The 20,170-nt window shown below is 36.0% G+C and overlaps 1 protein-coding gene across 1 annotated transcript; it reads right to left on the bottom strand.

The window, feature by feature from the left end:
* Positions 1-3,330: 3,330 nt before the first annotated feature.
* LOC142336001 (heat shock protein 105 kDa-like) lies at positions 3,331-12,319 on the bottom strand. The gene is made up of 2 exons (XM_075384442.1): positions 12,165-12,319; positions 3,331-6,267 (listed from the first exon to the last, which is right to left on the bottom strand). The coding sequence occupies exon 2, from the start codon at positions 6,258-6,260 to the stop codon at positions 3,720-3,722; it is 2,541 nt and encodes an 846-aa protein (XP_075240557.1). The 5' UTR covers positions 6,261-6,267; positions 12,165-12,319; the 3' UTR covers positions 3,331-3,719.
* Positions 12,320-20,170: the final 7,851 nt, after the last annotated feature.

Genomic DNA, 20,170 nt, shown 5'->3' with positions numbered 1-20,170 from the left:
AAAATTTCCGTGTTTTTACTTTTATTTCAGGCCCACAGCAAGATTTCTCAGACCTTGGCAAGATCTTGAAATGAGCTGGCGTGTTTTTTCCAGTCATTTTCATTTTTTTCTAATCCGCAAAATTTTAAATTTTTCAAAATTGCATCCAAAAGCTGAGCCTTTTTTGATCCCCTGTATTAAATTTAGCGAAAATCAATGATTCAGATCCCGAAAAAGTCCTTCGAAAGGCGGTTTACAGCGAATCAGAAATGAAAAGATGCGATTGGTTAGTTTTGTTCAATAACTGGAAGAATGTTGTCAATATACCGATTGCTCATGTAGTCTTAGCCACTTAATTGTTTTATTCTGTAGCTAAAAAATAATGAGTGAGACTACCTTTTTTCGAAAATTTTGACAGTTTAAAGCTTTTTTTGAATTTTGAATTCATATGCCTTTTTTCAGTTGCCTTAATATTTTCAATTTCTTTTCAATTATTGATAAGTGCAGTTAAATAATGGTTCTTTCAGCTTTCATTTGCTGAACAATTAAAAAAGTTTGCTGATTCAACACATCGGTTAATCTCAGGTTACACGATTTTACTTTGTTGTGACTGTTTTTAAAAAGATTTTGTGTTTCATGAAATGTCTGTTTTCTGTCATTCTGGTTACTTTTTTGCGTTATTTATCACCAAAAAGATTGCTGTTGGTGCTAATTACAAAAACTTTGTGCAACATAATGAATTGCGATTGGATAAACATAAGATTACCATTTCTGCGGAGAAATATGAACTTCTCATTCCCTCTTTCCACAATTTCTTTGTATATGTTAGAACACAATCTCAGTCGTCCGATGGATTCCGTGCCCTGACACGAGGGAGCGTGCACGCTGGTGCTGGGCACGACGCCTGAAGGAGACTAAGATTTTGCTCCAACTTATTTAGAGAACCAAGGGGTATGAAGATGTTGAAAATTGGTTCTTAAAAATATACAGGATGCGAAATAAACCAAACATCTTCGTCTCCCATAGCAAAGCAGCCGACAATATATAGCAAGTTGATTTATGTGTCAAAAGTTATATTTTCTAGTTTGAAAGAATGAACTTAAGACTTAAAGAATTGAAACTCTAATGTTTAAAAAACTTTAAAAATCGGTTTATCAGCTTCTTTTTTAAATGTATTTTTTTAGGAACTTGTGCTTGTGTCTTTTCACAATCTGTTGTCTTCCTCAATTTCAGTTACATACATCGGATAGCGTGTCGATAGTGCATCTTGACATCATTAGTTGCCAAGTTGTGCCGGTTTTTGAATAACTGATTGATAATATTTTGAGAGCTCTTCACAATTCTTTTTGTGAGCTGCAAAATCTAAATAAATCAAAAGTGGAGTTAACCATGCTCGAAATTCATAAAACTGTGTTTCCTGAAGGACCTTTTTGAAGTTTAATTGGAAAATTAGACACAGTTGGAATTAGGAATCTTTTTTTTGTTGTTTGACCAGACCAAAACGTGTTTTCCTGCTTAAGAAATCAATATTGCTTTCTTTTTGACAATAAATTGTGAAACGCTTTACTCAGTTTAGTTTTTGTTGATTCTGTTGATATTATGTCTTGTATTTTATATTGTTCTCTAAATGACGTGATAAGGCGAGGCTAATCATACCTTTTTTTAAAAGAAAAGCGTTTTAAGATATCAATTAGTGTCAAGAAAGGAACTATTTGAATACTTCTTTCAGATAAAACTTGATATTCCACTTTGCTTTTGTAGAGAGCTTTACATTTCCGCATTTTTCCGAAATGTCAAATTCGGATAAGAACTTGCAGTAAATTGATTTCAGCAAATTTTTCACTGCTTTCAGTGCTTATTCAAAAAATTTAATGAAGACTTTTATCGCTCATTTTGCATGAACCAATGCACGCTTCTTGACTAGCGTGAAAGATTCACTTGAATAAAGCATGTTTCCGTTAAACACAATTTATCAACTAACCATCAAAATTCATCCACGTTAAGTCAATTTTCTGAAAGCCTTCAGGTTATCTGTATAGAAAACAATCAAATTTGAGGTTAAAATTAAACGAAATTTAGAAAATAGGTAAGGTTTGCAAGTGAAGTTGCAGTAAAACAAATTATTGCATTTTGGCAGTTTTCTAAGTATTGACCACAACGTTATCTGTTTTATCGCAGTATATTTTACAGTTGCTGAAAAGTTTTGGCTAAATCATTCTGCCCAAAATTTGAGATTTTCTATTTATTTTACCTTTTCTAAGAATCAACCAAGCAAGATAATTAAAAAACCAAAATCATCTGTCTGGACTACACATATTATAATTAGCAACCTGTCTGTGACGAACTTTGTCGTTTCACATGTCGCTTTGGTGGCTATATTCGATGTAGACAATGATTGAGCTCAAATTGCATGTAATTTAATGATCAAATTTATCAAACTTCGAAATGTTGACTAAAATTAGCGTTGTTATTCTTCCAACCTTGTTTCTAATGTTTTTGCATACAAATTCTGTGTAAGCGATCTAATTTTCGAGTTGCCAATTTTATGAATCTCAAAGATTTTGCTAACTCTATGTTCAGCCTGTCTTCACAAAAATTTAGAATACACCTGTCAAGATTTTGTGCGCAAAGTTGGATAATAATTGTTCAGACAAAATGAGCGATCCCGGAAAAAAATTCTATTTTTATTACGTTTATATTGCTTTCTCGAGAAGGCTCGGCTCTTCATTTACTTTCTTTGTTCCCTTACGAATGGGTTTTTGATAAAGAGCCAGCTTCAGATGTATGAGCAGAATTTCGTAGACAACTTCTCTTGTAAATATAGATATCGGTATTGTGATGATCAATCTTTTGATGAAAAAGCTACTATAGACGTTTTTGAGAGCAAATAGTACAAGCCAACATCTTTTAAATCGCAATAATCGAAAACCGTAACTTCACATTTTTTAACTCAAATATTAACAAAGCGTTATTTGAAGATGGTTGCATATTTATACAACTTATTATTGTTCATAGGGACGAAATTAATTCAAGTTGTTACAAGTAGCGGTGAATTAAAAACTGCGTAGGGTAAGCGGAGTCTCTCCCATTATGTGCGCTCACACATTACGATTCCTTGTCAACCACTATGCTTTTAGCGGAACAATGCCTCAAATTATTTCGAATGATGGCTCAAATTCCGAATGGCTCGATTGCTTATCATAAACTGGAATTCAAGCTCTTCTTTCCTGATTAAATTTGGTACCTCAAGATACAAATGCAGCATTTCATACTGACATTTCAAATTTCGTTTGCTAGACATAAAACATCTCAAAATGCAACTATTGGTCTATACTGTCGTCTAAAAATGAATGCATTTCAAAACATCTTAAATTACAATTGCGCAGCAAAACTAGCAGGTTTATAATTTACAATGTTTGAGCGCTTGATTTTTCTGCAAACAAACTTTAAAATTGAAACATGCCAAAAACTTCTAAGTTTGTTCACAGATGATAGTATTTCAAACATCACATTTAAATTATCGGATGAGATATTCTAAACTTTAGATAGCGAGATATTAGAATACATCTATCATCAAGTAACTTCATTATAACAGTACCTGGTATTAATAAGCAATGGGATTATGGCATCGAACTTGTCAAAAAGTGAAAAAAGTTCGATTACTGCTCAAAAACTATCTCAAATTTACTTATCTCAACATTAAAAAGTTAAACATTAAGCTCTTGTCAAAATGTCTCAAGTCAGTCAACTTCATTTTCGTAGTTCGGCTTTGAACCCGGATCTGCTCCACCGTCCACGTCCATCTGAGAATCACCTTCCGGGGGGTTCGTTTGAGCTTCACCCTGGCTACCACCTTCAGATGCTGCACCTTTGCCGGCATCATCCGCAGCCGGGGGCGGTGGTGGTTCAACTTTGGGTTTCGGTTTCGTGACAATGGAATGACAGGTGTTGTCTAGACTCTTAGATTCGTCATTGATTGCTGCTACCAAAATGGGAGGATTCTGATGCTTTTCTAGTTTGCCCAATTTACTGAAGGCGTCTTCGAACCATTTTCGCTTCTCATCCACCGCCTTTTTCACTTTTTTCATGTCCTCTTCGCTGATGTGATCATAATCGGGTGAATTCTGACTATAGAGGTCGAGGATTTTCGAATAATGTTGGATTCGACTGCCCAGTTTCTCCAAAACTGCAGGTCTGGTTTCATATTCAATCTTTCGTGTTAACACTGGGTTCCCTAATTTCCTCACCTCACCCAGTTTGTCAACATAAGCCTGTTTTTCGGCATCTTCCCCGTCTTCGTAGAGCCAATCTTCAACATTGTACAGGGTAGATTTCAATTTCTCAGCATCACTCTCTTTAATGAAAGGGCTAAGTTCCTCGTCAAGCTGTCTTCGAAGGTCGAACATATACTCCTCAAGGGCGTTCTTACTATCTGCCTTTTCCTTTTCAATTAAAACAGAAGCCTGGAAAGTAGATTCAATGGCTTTAAATTCATTAATCGTATCGGAATTCATTGAGGAAACATTATGCTTCACAGGTAGATTAACGTTTCGGATCTTAGTCTTCTTTCGTGATACTTGTTCGTTAGCAGTTGAGGGCTCTTTCGGCTGGTCAGGATCGGCTGTTGGGTCTCCATTGACTTCCATTGGCTGATCATCTTTAGCATCACCGTTCTGGACTATATCGTCTTTGGTTGCGTCACCTTCACCGTTTTGCTCTTCTCCGACCTTTTCAGGACTTGAAGCATCTGCCGCTTCACTTTGCTCGTCCAGCTTTTCCACAAAAACTGCTTCACTCACGTTGAAAATTCCGTGTTTGTTCAGGTGTAGTTTCACTTTTACTTTGGACGGCCCACCATCGGGCGCAGGGTTTACGTCGTGAACAGTAAAGTTTCCAATGAGCGGTGTGCTGTACGGGATATTCTTAGGATAAGTGTAAACAGCCTCAATATCAAAAGGCTCTTTTCTGTAAAAGGTGAGCATTTTAGTAGCTGGGTACAGATGGAGATAGGGGAAAACTTCGATGGTTCCGTCTTTTTCGGTAACTGGTTTCCATCTCAGGGTTATTGGGTATTGACAGACATCCGTTATGTTCCACTTTAACTGTACTTGAGACGCGGCTGAGAGCATTGCACACTGCAAAGCACAACCGCGAGCAACTGATTCGTCCGCGTTCAAAGTTGTGCTTGGCTCCATTTTGAACACCTCTTGAACAATTGTTTTGAACAATGCGACACGACTTGAACCCCCGACTATTTCCACAGAATACAGCTGCTGGAGATCAAGTCCCGATAATTTCAAAATTTCTTCTAGTTTCACCTTGATGCGCTGGAAAACTTCTGCGCATAATTCCTCCATTTGATCACGCGACATATCAGCGGATACATCTTTATCGTCCATGTAACATTCAATAGCAAGCGGTAATCTTTGCTTGTTCGCACTCATAAGCACCTTGAGTTTCTCCGACTCGCCTAACAGTTTGAGATAAGGTCTCACTTGACTCATTGGTTCGATTTTGTACTTCTGCTGGAAAGTCTCAACAAAAGATGAAGTTACCAACTGGTCAATAAGTTTCCCTCCAACGTATGGATCACTTGTTACTGCCAAAACCTTAACGGTTCCTTTGTTGAAGGCAACTGCACTCACTTGCAACGAAGAATGACCAAAATCTACAAAGACCACATTCCTCGCCGCCTCATTAGCCTGTGGCAATTCCTTTCTGTAAAAGCCATAGCACAAAGCAGTTGCCGTTGTATCGTTCATCAATCGTAAGCAGTTCAGGTCCGCTATTCTGGCCGCGTCTAGCATTGCTCTTCTTTCGATGTCAGTGTAATAAGAAGGGACAGAAATTACACAATCAACGACTCGCTTCATTAAAGCCTCTTCAGCTGTTGTCTTTAGTTTTACGAGGAGTGAAGCCATAATTTGGGTGACCGTAACAGTGAGTTCAGTTCCTTGGTACTTGAGTCGGACTCCAACTTCATCCTGATCTCCCACCGACACAATTTTGTACGGTAAATTCTGACAGTACTCTTTGACAAAAGGGTCTGAAAACTTTCTGCCGAGCAAACGTTTGAAATTGAATACCACATTTTTGAAATTAGATCCGGTAAGTTGAATGTTTTTTGCATCAAGTCCGACAAGCCTCACTTTATCTGTGAAGCCCACATATGAAGGCGTGCTTCTTTGGGAGTATTCGTTGGCTACTGTTTCGATACCACCCTGCTTTGCAACAGCAATAAAGCACGTTAGGTTTCCAACGTCGAAGCCCACAACCGACATACCGGACCTAAAACACACGATTTGTTATATTGCTGAGCAATTTCAGGCAATACACTTCAAGAAATAAGCAATAGCTGGAAAAATGCACTTGAAATTCCATAGGCATGAAATTTTAGCCAGAGCAGTGCCGCTATTCGCAAGAAAAAAGGATTGAAACGTCATTGTAGAATAAGTTTGTAGCTATTCGTTATTTAATTTTCAGAGCGCTGATGCAAGTGACAAATTTGTGAGAGCGACAAGTACCGCAACAGCTCCAGTATAGACTAATCATGGATTTTTAATGTAATAAATATATTTCCTTAGTTAGACATCTCTTTATGGAATCTTAGTTAATCGCGAAACTATCAGTTCAAATCAACAGATCAAGTTGTCATTTGGACTCATCTTGGAATTGTAACCCACACAATCGGGTTTTCAACGTTGCAGTATAGTCCTCATGACCACCCTGATCTTGTAGTTTGGTAGTTAAATTCAGTCTCATTGGTTGAGATTTTTAATGTGCTCAGAAGTACAGTAAACACCACAATGAGGTCGCAGTGCTATATCAAGAAGGAAGACAAAAACAAACTACAAGATCCTCAAGTAAAGCATCAGAACAGCAATGATCCAAAACATCACTCATCAAATACACACACTTAAATTCGTTTGGGACTAATTCCTAGTAGACAAACAAGTACCAGTTCCTGCTGTGCAAACCACAGGGACTGTAACCAGTCACTCTGGCATAATATAAATAGGACCCCTCGCTAGATTATCGAGGGTCAATCAGAAATATTTGTCGTGAAAAACTCAAGATATTGATACCGAGATGGCTCAAGCGAGGCTGTGCGTAGCACAGAATGAGAGAGAGAGAGAGAGAGAGAGAGAGAGAGAGAGAGAGTTTAGGCTTCTGTGGGTCTTTCCACATGGGTTTGCACCCTTCATATAACGACTGAGCTGAGCTTCTGCACCGGGTTACAATGTCCACAGCTGCAGTTGAAAGCCCAGGAACATATGTTGACTTCCGAATAACTTTTGAAGAAGTAGTTCCAGTATATTTTTAATAAATATTTCTCATCAATTTGATCGAGATCGACGTTCCCTACTTTTCGTATTATATTTAGTAAATAACTGGTTCTTTTCCAGAAGTTTTCATCAGCCTTCCTTGTTCTTGTTTTATTAATTGTTATTAGCTCGTTTTGACGTGTGCTTAACAACCCTTCATTATTGTTTGTTTTAATGGGTATTTTTATATTGTAAGATCCTTTAAGCAGTGAGATGAGCATTATAAGATCATGCAATTAAAAGTAATATGACAATGGCAGCAACTTCAGTGTGGTCAGTCTTTGCTTGTAACTAATTTCCCAGTTCCTGATTATCCACGACGTTGCTTTTCTTTGAATGCGCTCGATGTCTTTGCTTTCGGTCTTATTCGCGAACCATGCTTGTGAGGCATAACTTATGACTGGTATAACGTAGCCGACATATGCATTGACTTTTGTTGTTTGCGATGCAAGGTTTGATATGTTTCGTTTTAGGAAATAAAACGCTTTCCAGGCTTTGCTACAACGCTTTATATTCGCTTTCCATGATAACTTAGTAGCCATAATTATACCTAGATCTTTTTGCTTGCTTTTATTTGAGAGAGTTTTAGAGTTAAGCATAAAGGAGTGCCAGTTTTTTTCGTTTACTTTAATCGGTAGGATGTGACATTTGCTTTCATTGAGTTGCATTTTGTTGTTATGGCACCATTTTTCGATTTTTTCCAGGTCACTTTGTATATTTGCTGGATTTGTTGATACAAGCTTGAAATCATCTGCGTATCCAAACGCAGAGCATTTAGAATGTTCCAACATACGTGTCAAGTTTGTAAAATAAACATCTTTTTGTTCTTAGTCGGTCGAGACTAATTTGACTTAACTTTTTCGGTAACATTAAGTACAATTTTGATTGAAAAAAGGAATTATTGAGAACACTCATGTTGATATATCTTCACAAGATCGAAAACCAATTGCGTTGTCAATTATTGTCCACCGAAAAACAGATTTTCACAGAAAACTTAAGTTCAAAGAGCACCAATTGAAAAATTTTGGTTAACAATAAAAAAATTGCAGTCGAATATAATGTCTTCTCTTTTTGGCAAGTTAATTTCAGGTTCTTATTGTTTCATGCGTCATTTGAAGCTAACAACAAATTTTTCTTTTCTTTTCAATGTGAACGTTAATAGCTAAAAAAAAATATTTTTTTCTTCTTTTCAAATTGAAAAGCTGACGTTTTCGTACATCATTGGAGACTTGTTGAAATACCACTTTTCCTTTTTTTGTTCTAAAATTAATTTTTGACCAACTCCATTTTACCTTTATTGCTTGAACTAATAACATTGAAAGAGCAGCTTTAGATTTTTCATTCAATTAAATATAAAACCAAAAAAGTCCACCTAGAAAACGAAAGGATCGAAGAGAGCATTTTTCTGTTCTTTACTCAAACGGTTTCTTCTCTTATGTTTTGAAAGATCCTTAAAGAATTACTTCGATAATTATAATGTTCAACTAAACACCGTAAAAAATACTACGCATATTCATAGGGAATAGACTGAAGTTTCAGACCTTCATAAAATTAGATTTCGTTTTCCTCCAAAAGTTTTCTGAGTTGAGTTATTTGATTTCATAAGAAAGCAAAAATATACTAGTGATTGCTTATAATTCTTTTAATTGAAATTAAGAGTTAGATTTTACCCAGTTGAAAGCTGAATTTGTAATTCATTTGAAGCATCCCGAATAATCAACAGAAAAAAACCTTTCTTTCTCAAAAAGAATTTTCTGTTGTTATGGTTTAAGGTTCATATATTTCTATAAAAAATCAGTTTTGTGAGTTTTGAGATCTTCCGTGCTATGTGGACTTAGCGTAAAGGCCCTTTAGATGATACGTTTTTTCCATACAAGGTTTCTTAAATACAAAAAATATTAATGCAACAAAAACCTGCCTCCCAAGAATGAAGTAGTCCACAAAATAGAAGCCGTATTTTCTAAACAAAATGGTTTGTTCACAAAGCCAGCAAAATTAGCCAAAGATGAACAAACAATTTCGTTGAGTCTTTTCTTCGTTCTCTGGAGAAGCTGTTTCGCATTCCATTCGTATATATCAGGAGTATAACAAAAATCTACGACAAACAGCAGCAATTTACTGCATTTTAAGAAAAAATGAAAACAAAGGAAAAATGAAGAACCTAAAAACATGTCCTTCCTTTTCCTCTTCAAAATCTCTGTTCTTGATACATCGCAAAACTGTTGAACTACAAAAATCACAAATTAACAACTTAGAACAGACTAAGTGAAGGATCCCGTTAAGAGTTAAACAAAAAGTTACTTTGTTTTGCTTTATGAAAACTTTTTCACAGCGATTTAAAACGGCTCCGCTTTGTATTGTTTTTTTTTTAAAAAATATGTAACACAGCCAACAACATGCAGGAAAATTGCCGCCGTTAATTCTCTCGACGCACAGCGTTGAAACAGAAGAAAAAAGAACAGATAGAAACTAACACTTTTTCTAAGTGTCAAAGTGTTCTCATTTGGTGTGCAGTTCCAGTTAGATTCCATATTCTACTTAATTCAGTTTCTAAACTAACGACTATAAAGCATAAAACTAATGGCAGCCAGCATTTGTTCAAAAAATTGACGACCTAATGCACTGACTTAATGAACGCGTTTTTGTTCATCCGGTTTCCTGAGATTTGGCTTATATGATCCTGAACTTATTCACTCCCTTGCGTAATTCAATGACTGAATAGGTTGAAAATCAATTCAACAGGAATAGTGAGGGAGGTAAATCAGATATCCAACGATACGCTATGTGATGCCTTATGTAAACAGAAAAATGTGATCGAAAGCAAAAACGAACTTCAAAAAACATAGCCGGGAGTTTTCGGGAAACGATTTTGAGTCCTCTCTGCCACGAAAACTGCTATCTTAAGTAACTAGTACCCAATAAAGCACCTATTAAACTTTCAAAAATGAGCCAACAAATAAAAAATAAATTAGACAAAAGCCAACTGATCCAAAAAATTAAGAATTTTTTAGAATACTCTATTTTTAGATAATACTCTATTTTTTTAGATAATACAAGTATATCTAACAACAATTTCTTTTCTGTGCAATTAAACACTCAAACTACTCACACAGCAATATGCCAGCCATGTCAGACTCAAAAATTTTTCTACATTTGATATGAAAAATTGGAAATTTTCGAAAATAGTTCCAAGGTTTCTCAATTTGATATGAAAAATTGGAAATTTTCAAAAATAGTTTCAAGGTTTCTCAAATAGTTTCAAGGTTTCTCTATTTTCAAAAATAGTTTCAAGGTGCCCCCCCCAGCTTAGTATTTTATTATTTGCACCCCCAGACCCACGTTCCATATTTTTACATAATGATTTACTATGTAATGGCACGTGCTCTGTAACTGGGCGCGCATAACGTACTGGGGGCACAAACGGTAAAGATCCCATAAATAAAATAAATTTCGGATAATTTATAATTTTCGAACAATATCTGAACATGCTTAAAATTATTTTTACAGCCTGTTCAAATGGCTGAACTCAAAAATATTTTATTACGCCCTTCTACTGGAAAAATCGGAAATTTGGAAGGAGAAATAGACGGAAAAGAAAAATTGGAAGGCGAACATAAAAGGGATGGGGGTGTCAACCAGCAATACATTAAAGTTTTTTTAAAATCAAAAGTAGCATCTAAGGGTTACAAAATGTCTTTCTTTTTCGCTACGATATGTGCGTAAACAAAAAGTGAAAATTTGATTGAAAAAAGCCAGCCTCACATATATCGTCCATTTTAAAAAAAATGTTGGAAAAATAACCCCACTTAGACCCCAGCCGAAAAGGCCAACGGAAAACGACTATACCAAATTACCCGCAGTACGCAGATTCATCTGAAATACGGAGAAAAATTGAACCTACTATCCCGACTTCAGTCGAAAAAGCGATTCATTCATTAGTTGAAATATGAATGGTAACTCCAAGAAAATAACTCCGAGGGACTATTGACTCCTTGGTTACTGAGTTTACTGGTTCGGCGAAAGGACATTTACGAAACGGTAAAGAGACATTATGCCGACCTCAAGAATAACAATAGCGAAATCTGACAGAGCAATTTGAAAACTACAACAGAAGAGGCAACGTTAAAAACTCCCGATGTTCATACGGTTAATCAGAATGGCTACAAATCTCCAGATAAAAGTGATCTGTCTGAAAAAAGTATTGGAAATTGCACAATAGCAGAAATGTCCTTATTCTCTTCAGCAAACAAAACTAAAATAACTGGTCATTCACATTATAGCCTCCCACGAAATTATACCCCTCCTACCATGATGGTACATTTACTTTTGGGGTGTACGATGCAATATGACATAAATTAGACACGCCATCATGGTTGGTTACGGTGATTGCGTGGTCGATAGGTTTTAATATCCATATAGCTTGTTAGCTATAACGGACACTATTGCCCCTTCAACATTAGAGCTTTTCCTATACAGCCCATAATTTTGGCACCTGTGACGGAAGGCTTCAAGCTCTAGACTTACTAAGATTGGGGGCACAAAAGATAAGCCGAGTATCTTGAAGCAGAAATTGATAGCCAACTTTGTAATGGGGGTAGAGACTTCCAATCAACTGTTTCAGGCAATGCTATCTATTTGATATTCTGCAAGCAGAAAATTGAACAAATGTACTCGCATAAGTAAAGATGGTAGAATCGTATTTGATCCAAGCTATCAGTACGCATTCTAAAGTCGAATACCTAGAGGCCATTATGTAAACATATTCCGTATCATCAACTGTGTTGCTTCATTTTCCAATAAAATTCAGTAATTTAGCTCAGGGAGAGATGAAGATATTTTCAAAACGTTGTTTTTACTTACCTACAATTCTGATAAAACTCGTTTGGCAATCAGAATCTCTGACAGCAAAAGGCACAACTTTAGCTAAAACCTTCAATCGTTTTTAACCATCTTTGCATTTAAGTTAACTAATCGGCCAAACAAATTGAGGTTTAATACTTAATATTGATATCAAATGAGGTTTCGGACATTAACGTTCATTCGAAATTTCAGGCATAATCTAGAAAATTCCTCTACAATCAAATTCAAAGAATCCAACTTCGAATTTTTCGAATAAATGCAAACGTTTACAAAATTCCCGACAGTCAGCTCTCATGTAATGCTGAAAAACAATTCCATTACAAAATGGAAATCAAAGCCCAAGTACGCAAGTCTGCTAATCCGGAGGGTGGCAAAATTACTGTAAAAAGTAAAATGAATGGGAAAAGTGCAGACTTAAAAAACGGGAAAATATACAGAAGAAGAAGAAAGGATCGTTTCCATTGCCCCCACCCCCCCAGTTTAGGTGGTGCGAATTATTTGACGCACCCCCAAGACGTACGTGCCATGTTTACATAATGATTTTACATGTGACACCCGCTCTGTAATTGGTGAGAGCATAACGTACATTGCGCAAACGGAAAAGATCCAGAAGATTGAATTGAAGGTAATGTCTCATTGACAATTACTGTCCAATGGTCTTTCGTATTTTATCCCCTGTTCAAGCACAAGCTTGATTTCCTTAATTTGTTTTGATTGATTGATGACTTCTGATTTGTTTTGATTTGTAAAATTTGCGGGTTTTATGTTTTACCCACGTGTGCAACCTAGCAATTCATTGTAATCTGGAAATCTCTTGTTAATAAGTAGTAGAGTGTACAACAAATTTACACACACACACACACAGAAAATCAAAAATGCCCTCAATTATGACAACAGATCATCTTAACAGCTTCGAGATTACAAAACAATGTTGAAATTACATATCAGCAAAAGAATCATGTAAACTTGATTGTCGAAATCTTAAATTGTAAAATACAACAAGAGTATTCAGTTTTACCCTCATGCACGCGGCCCTGAGTGTTCAAGCACAGGCTTGATTTCCTTAATTTGTTTTGATTGATTCATGACTTCTGATTTGTTTTGATTTGTAAAATTTGCGGGTTTTATGTTTTACCCACGTGTGCAACCTAGCAATTCATTGTAACCTGGAAATCTCTTGTTAATAAGTAGTAAACAGCCCCTCCAGGAAGTTACAGTCCCCATTATGGTTTAATTATGTTTGGAGTACACGCTAATTAACCACTAAGATAGGGGACTAAATTTTTAATTCAATTGTTGAGTGAAAAATCAAGCCGAAATTACTGAAAATTGAAGGTTAATAAGAATTAATTTCTGATTGAAAAATTCTTCTGAAATCTGTAGAAGAAAAAGCTTTCACTTTGCATTTGGCAGCTTTCCATGCACCCAAGCCGGTGACTTTTTTGCAAAATTAGTCCGCAATTTTCTCAAAAATTAATTTGTAAAAGATTGAAGAAAAATTGGTTTAAACAAAGGTTCATTAAGGTGGTTACCTCTGATTGTAAGTTTGGTGTTCAATGAATGAATTTAATCCTAGTTCGGTCAGTACCCAATATCGGTTCTATCATCGTGGTAAATCAATCAAGTCAACAACATATGTCAGTTGCGCTGAAATTGCTCGAAGCCCCCCCCCCCCCCCCCAAAAAAAAATGCATATTTTTGTTTTCTTTACATCTCTCAAATTTGCGTCACCCCTAAATCAGGTACTAAAATAGATTTCAAGCTAAATCTATGATTTTGAAACCCAAGTTTTTAAGTACACTTTTTCTATACACACCTGTGAAATTCACACTGCCCCCTCTTAATAAGAAAATTTGGGTCTTTCCCATTACAGCCCCCCATGAAATTATACCCCCATTATGATATAATTACCATGTTTGGGGGGCTATAGGTTATCTGACCACTAACCGGGGGGGTATAATGGGAAAAACCCAAAAATTTTGTGGCACTCACTCGAAAACAAAAAAAACAATTTTATTAACAGCTCGTAGTTTTTGAGCGTCTTAATCTAAGAAAAATTTACGTTGATATGGAGATCGTAGATATCAGTTTACATCGTTTTTAAATTTTTCAGCCTCGTCAGGGCCAAAAATGTTTCACGCTTATAGCGCCCCATCATTTGTCCGAATTGAAAAATCCCGAATTGAAAAAGCCCGATGGTCTTGAAGACCTCAGGTTTCGTCGACTGCATCAGGTTTCGTCAACAGGCTCAATTTGTGGTAGATTTTCTTGATTTATAGAAGCAGAAATCTTTGTCAACAAAGTCTCATATATTATAGCAGGCCAATTCATAAGGTTTTGTTTTGAATCTCAAACAGACATTTCTCCGAAGCCCCTGTTTTGGCCTTCTCGTTTTGAAGGAGAATAATTTTATCGATCAATAACAGCATCCTTTCTTCGACATTTTTTGGCCAAGTATCGGTTGTCGTTTTACAGCTGCTGAAGCTCTGACCGCAACTGTATATTCGGGTTCTCCAGTTTCTCGGTGGTTTCGCCTATTTTTAGCAAAATTGATTTTTAAATCGGCCAACTCTTGTTTCAAAAAACCAAAGGACTGCTTTTTCAGCATTTCTGGCCCCTGCTGCCTTTAAATTATCTTTTTGTGCCTCACTCCGCACTCAATTTGCCCAGTGCTTCTTTTGTTGATTTTTTTGCCTTCTTACGAGAGTTTTCCAAATTTTGTTGAAGCTCGACGAAGTCTTTGAACTAAAGAACTTAGAATCTTAATTTTCTATAATAGCGCGCACTAATTTTTTAGTTACAATTCAGTCTGCACTTCAATTCGTCGGACAGAGTATTGGCGATTATTAAAGTGTTTGATCGTTTGACAAACTTAATTGCCTTGTTTTTCAAAAAAAATTTAAAAAATCGTCTAAATATGTGGTTTTGATTGAAACTTTTTTCGAGAAACCTAGGGGATCCTCCTAGTTTATTAAGTTTCTTTGTAACAGCTTCCCCAAATTGTTCCGGTGTAAATTCTTGCGTTAATTAACACATTTAAAAATCCCCATCAATTCTTCCCCTGTAGTTGAAACTCACTCTACAGGCGTAGCATACATAGCGCCTCTGCGCTAATTTATTTCCATGAAGCTTTGACTATGATCCTCAACATAAGTGGTTTTGCTCGCCTGTCGTATTATTTTTTCCGTTACCAATCTGTTGGTTTTAAAGATCCTATCTCTAAAAGCTGGTATGGCACAATTTTGCTTCTTACAAATGTTTCCATAAGTTTCCTCGTTGGCATATTATTTTTAGTAGTCTTGAATTTTCTGTAACAAAAACGAGAACGTCATATAGGTTGGTTTTTTTATGTACAGACACTGTATATGACGCTTTATATATGCATGCAGTTTTTTTACCTTAATAACTGACTGAAACTCAGGATATATCAAACGGCCTTTTCCTATTGTTTTCGGTTCTCGAATGATAATTTCATTGTTTGTACTGTGATTCAGAGAAAAGACCTTTATTGATAAGATATTGTTAATATCATAATTGTATAGCTTTATACAACTGCAGGGAAAGCAAAAATGACTAACATTGCCAAATACAAACAGAATGTTACTCCGGGAAAACCTGCCTTTCTTTTTGATTCAATTATTTTTTTCTGAAATTTCCTGAAACAAAAACAAATCAGTTTCCTCACTGGTGAAAGATTCTCCATCTTGCACAGTTAAGTTATTATTAATTTAACAGGAACCAATTTTAATCGGCTGCTAGAACTTGTAGCCATTTTTGGTGCTTTGGGAATACTATTAATCTATTCTTCCGTACTTTTTGTTTTACTACAAGTTTCTTTTGGTTTTTATTTTCCGGTTTTGGATCGTTTTGCTGCTTTCTTTCCAGTATACTCCTTAGGTTACAAAGAATTTTCACCTCCTCTGTCGCCAATTTTGTTTGCCTTTTCTTGCCCGTTAGGGGTTTCTCGCTTCTAATTTTTAGTTTTATCATCAGAGGTGTCATTTGTAGCATTTAATTAATTGTTAGCATTCTCAGCTTCAGATTGATTTTCTGAGTATAGATTAATTTCAATGTCTGCGAATGAGTCTGCTTCAAAAATGTCATCATTGTCTGAGCAGTCCAAATTGATTTTTTTAACCTCCTTAAGTGTTGTCATTCATTTTGCCTGACGCTCAGGCGTGAATTGCTTTTCTCGTAATTGATATATTTTCAGTTCGCTATAATGAATATTAATAGCGTTCTCCGCTTTTTTATCTTCTAATTTGAAATTCAACTCGTTTAAATTTTCAACGAAAGTGAGTTATCGTCTATTGAAGGAACTAAATTTTCCGTTTTCGCTTTTTATCACTGTGCTGAAAACTAACATTTCTTCTTCTGGTTTTCTAGCTCAATCCCTACTTACTGCGATGATAATAGGTATTCTGGCATTCTTGTTTGACATCCATATATTCTCGCATCAACTGGTGCGTTTCCTGTTGTTTTTTTGTAAAAACTTAGTCACTTGTTACATAAATTGCTGTCTGTACTGTGCTATAGATGTAGGTCATAGTTATTGACAGTGGAAAACGCAGTACCACATACGCTGGGCTGTACTTTGTTACACTACGGATTGTTGATCGATAGGTCAACGTCGCTAAGGGTATAAATTTGTTCCATTGATGCTGATATTGCCTTATATTTTTGGATGGAGTTATTCTATTGTTCGGTTTGTTCTTTCAATCATTGCGTTCCCTTGTGGATGGTAGGATGTTGTTGATGTCCTCTGAATTCTTAGTTCACTGCAAAGACTACAAAATAGTTTTGAAATAAAGTTCGACCCTTGTTCACTGTGTATCTTGACTGGGAGCCGAGTCTTATTTTTCAGTGTCCAACAAACGCTCCTGCTACGGAATTTCGTCAATTGATTGCGTAAAATTACGGCTTCCTACATTATACTGAATTGATCACCTATATGCAAAATGTAATGGTTTCCCTGAGACTCGGGAATTGGACTCATAAAATTGAGTGACACTTGCCAAAATGGAAGACCAGGTTTCAATTTTTGAGTGAATGTCTAGTTTCTGCTCGACGGTGTTTTTCCTTTTCAAGCACAAGTCACAGCTTCCTATCTAATTCCCTACATCTCTTCTCAAGCACGGCTTAAAAAACCTTTCACAAGCTCTTTCGTATGTTTTCTCAATCCCAAAGTGATCTGAGCACGGAGAGTCATACAACAGCTTAAACAAGTGAAACTGTCTCCCATTTTACCAGCCTTTGATAACAGTTTCGAAATAAGGTTCTGTTTGGTGTCTTTGATACAAAATCTTTTCTATGAGACAAAGACTTGTATACGGTAACCAGTATTTTCCATAGCTCCTTTGATGCTCCTTTTTTTCAATTTCCGTTATTATGGTCTTTTGTCGTCATTTACCCGGGAACAGAACTCATTGAGCAGTTTGCCACAGTGCTGTGAATCTCGTAATTTTATTCTGTAGTTTGTGTAACTGCCAGCGTTGACTACCGTAGTCAGTATTGTCTTGCTATGCGTCCACCGCAATAGCATTATAAAACGCTGTTTTTTCATCATCATTTGTGTTCATGCGCGCCAAGCTGTCAGCGTGTGGGATTTTTCTCTGCCCTATGCTTGATGTCAAAATTAAATCGCCGAATTTTTGTCTATCTTGCGACCATACCGTCGGGTTCTTTATAAATATAGATCCAGACGAGTATCCTGTGGTCTGTTATAATCCAAGAGGTCTGAAAAAGTAAATAGTTTTTTAAACCTTTCGTGACACGAACGATTGCAAATATTCCTGCTTAGTTGTTGAATAAGTTTGCCGATTTTTACTCAGAGTTTTGCTTGCCTATGCAAAAATCCTATCAGCAGTTTTTTTAATGTAAGAATTGCTCCAATGCCTGTCATAGAAGAATCCGTTGGCAATGTATACGGATACCTTTTGTTTAGATATCCTCAATCTGGGGCTTCTCGAAACTTCTTCTTTAACTTAGTTATTCCACTTTGGCACTCTGTGATCCATTCAAATTTATTTGGTTTATTTATTAACCTATAAAGAGGTTCTGCTGTTTTTACGAATCCCCGAATAAGATTTCGATAAAAACTCACATATCCTAGAAATGCCATGACGTCTTTCAGAGAGGATGTCATTCAATATTTCTACCGCTCTTAATTTTTCTTGGTTGACCTTGACACCACTCTCCGATATAAAGGTGCCCCATGAAGCTGAGTCGCTTTTGAATAAAAATGCAATTTGATCTTTTAATCCTTAAACCATTCTCCGCTAAACTTTGAAAAACCAGTTCTAACCGTTTATGATGCCTGTCGAAGCTTCTTTTCAAAATTATAACGTCATCTGTTTAAACTGGAGATTTTTCGTAAAAGAGGCCAGCAAAATAAATTCCCTTGGTATTTGAAAAGCTCGCTGAGCAGACGCGAATCCCATTGGAAATTTACTCAACCTATACAGGCCCAGAGAGTTTAAAATGCTGCTAAACGTTAACTCTCTTTACCGAGCTCCTGAAAGTATATCGACAAAAGATCCATGTTCGAGAAGTACAATTCTTTCTCCATCGAAAAAAAATCATGTACGACCTGATTTACAATATTCTAATTTATAGGGAGCACACCATTAAAAGTTCAAAGGTGGCAGTTTTCTGGTCAAAATCTGACACCAGATCAAGCTTCCTATTTCAGGTCGTGATGTTAAGACGTCAAACTTGAGTTTAAAATCGTTTTTCAATCAAAAAATAGAATTCTCTCAGAAATACGTTCAACGCTCAATATTTTCGGGTGGTGATTTTCTATTTATTTTTAATCTTTTTCGCCACTATAGCATTCGCCCATGCACACTGTTTTATATCATTAGTTAAACGAGCGTGGTACTTGTTTAAAATAGATCAATAGAAGTGAAATTTTTCAGTAGATTATTGTAGCAGAAAAAAAATTTCTTTAAATAAATAAAGTTTCAATAGAGTGTTTAGCTCTGATGGTAGGCTTGGTTTTCAATGAACGAACTTCATCCTCACTTTGGTCTGTACCTAGTATCTGTTCTATCATCGTAGTAAATTAACCGAGTCAACAAAATTATGTCAGTTCCATTGATATTGCTCGAAGACGGAACTTTGTCTAATCAAATGTCTATTTTGTTTTCCTGACACCTGCTAAACTTATGTCAGCCGTTAGTCATGTAACAAATTAAATTGTAAACAAAACCATTGACCCTGAAATACAGTACACCTTTTGTTGTATATCTGTGACACTCACGGTTGAAGTTTGCTTTTCAAGTGATTTTAGCAATGATCTTTTTTGAAATCATCACTTAGTCCTCTATCTGTTAGAATCGCACAATTGCCCTCTTCTGCGCGTGCCATCTCTTCTACAACTCTGCCACTGTGCCTTCATTTGCATTTGAACCGCATTTTTTATCGAACAGTAAAACAATTGGACCTATGCAGCGATGATTCATATAAGATCCACAACAAAATCAACTCAGAATTGTGAAAAATCAGATCTAAATTGAACGCCAAAGTTTAGATCTAGGATTAGAAACAAAAAGTAAGTTATCTCACTGTGATAATTGATAAAAGCAAAAAACAAGTGTAAATTAAAACTTTTTTGACAACCTGTTTGAATCGTTATTCCCAAAAAATTTTAATAGAGCCTGCTCGCTGTAAAATGTAAAGTTAGGAAGGAGAACATGAAAAAGATGGGGGGTGTCAACAAGCACTGAATTTATTGTTTTTATGATAAATAATAAAAATACTTCTATGTCGTTTCTCCTTTTTCCGAAAGTTGTATGCAAAAAGCGAAAATTACACCAAACAAGAAATAGGAGCCTCGCCTATATATTCTCTTTTTGAAAAAAAAAATGCTGAAACAAAAGCCCCCTTTCTACTTCCACCGAAAACACCAAACGAAACCGACTCTATCCCGCTTTGCGCTGAATTAGCAGAGATTTATGTGAAGTACGGAGAAAAATTGAAACTACTATCCCGACTCTAGTCAAAAA

Source organism: Convolutriloba macropyga, chromosome 3, assembly GCF_964194025.1.
Source record: "Convolutriloba macropyga chromosome 3, txConMacr16.3, whole genome shotgun sequence".
In the NCBI taxonomy this organism is placed as follows: domain Eukaryota; kingdom Metazoa; phylum Xenacoelomorpha; order Acoela; family Convolutidae; genus Convolutriloba; species Convolutriloba macropyga.
Note: the sequence above shows the minus strand (reverse complement) of the source record. Positions and strands in the feature narration are given on the sequence as shown.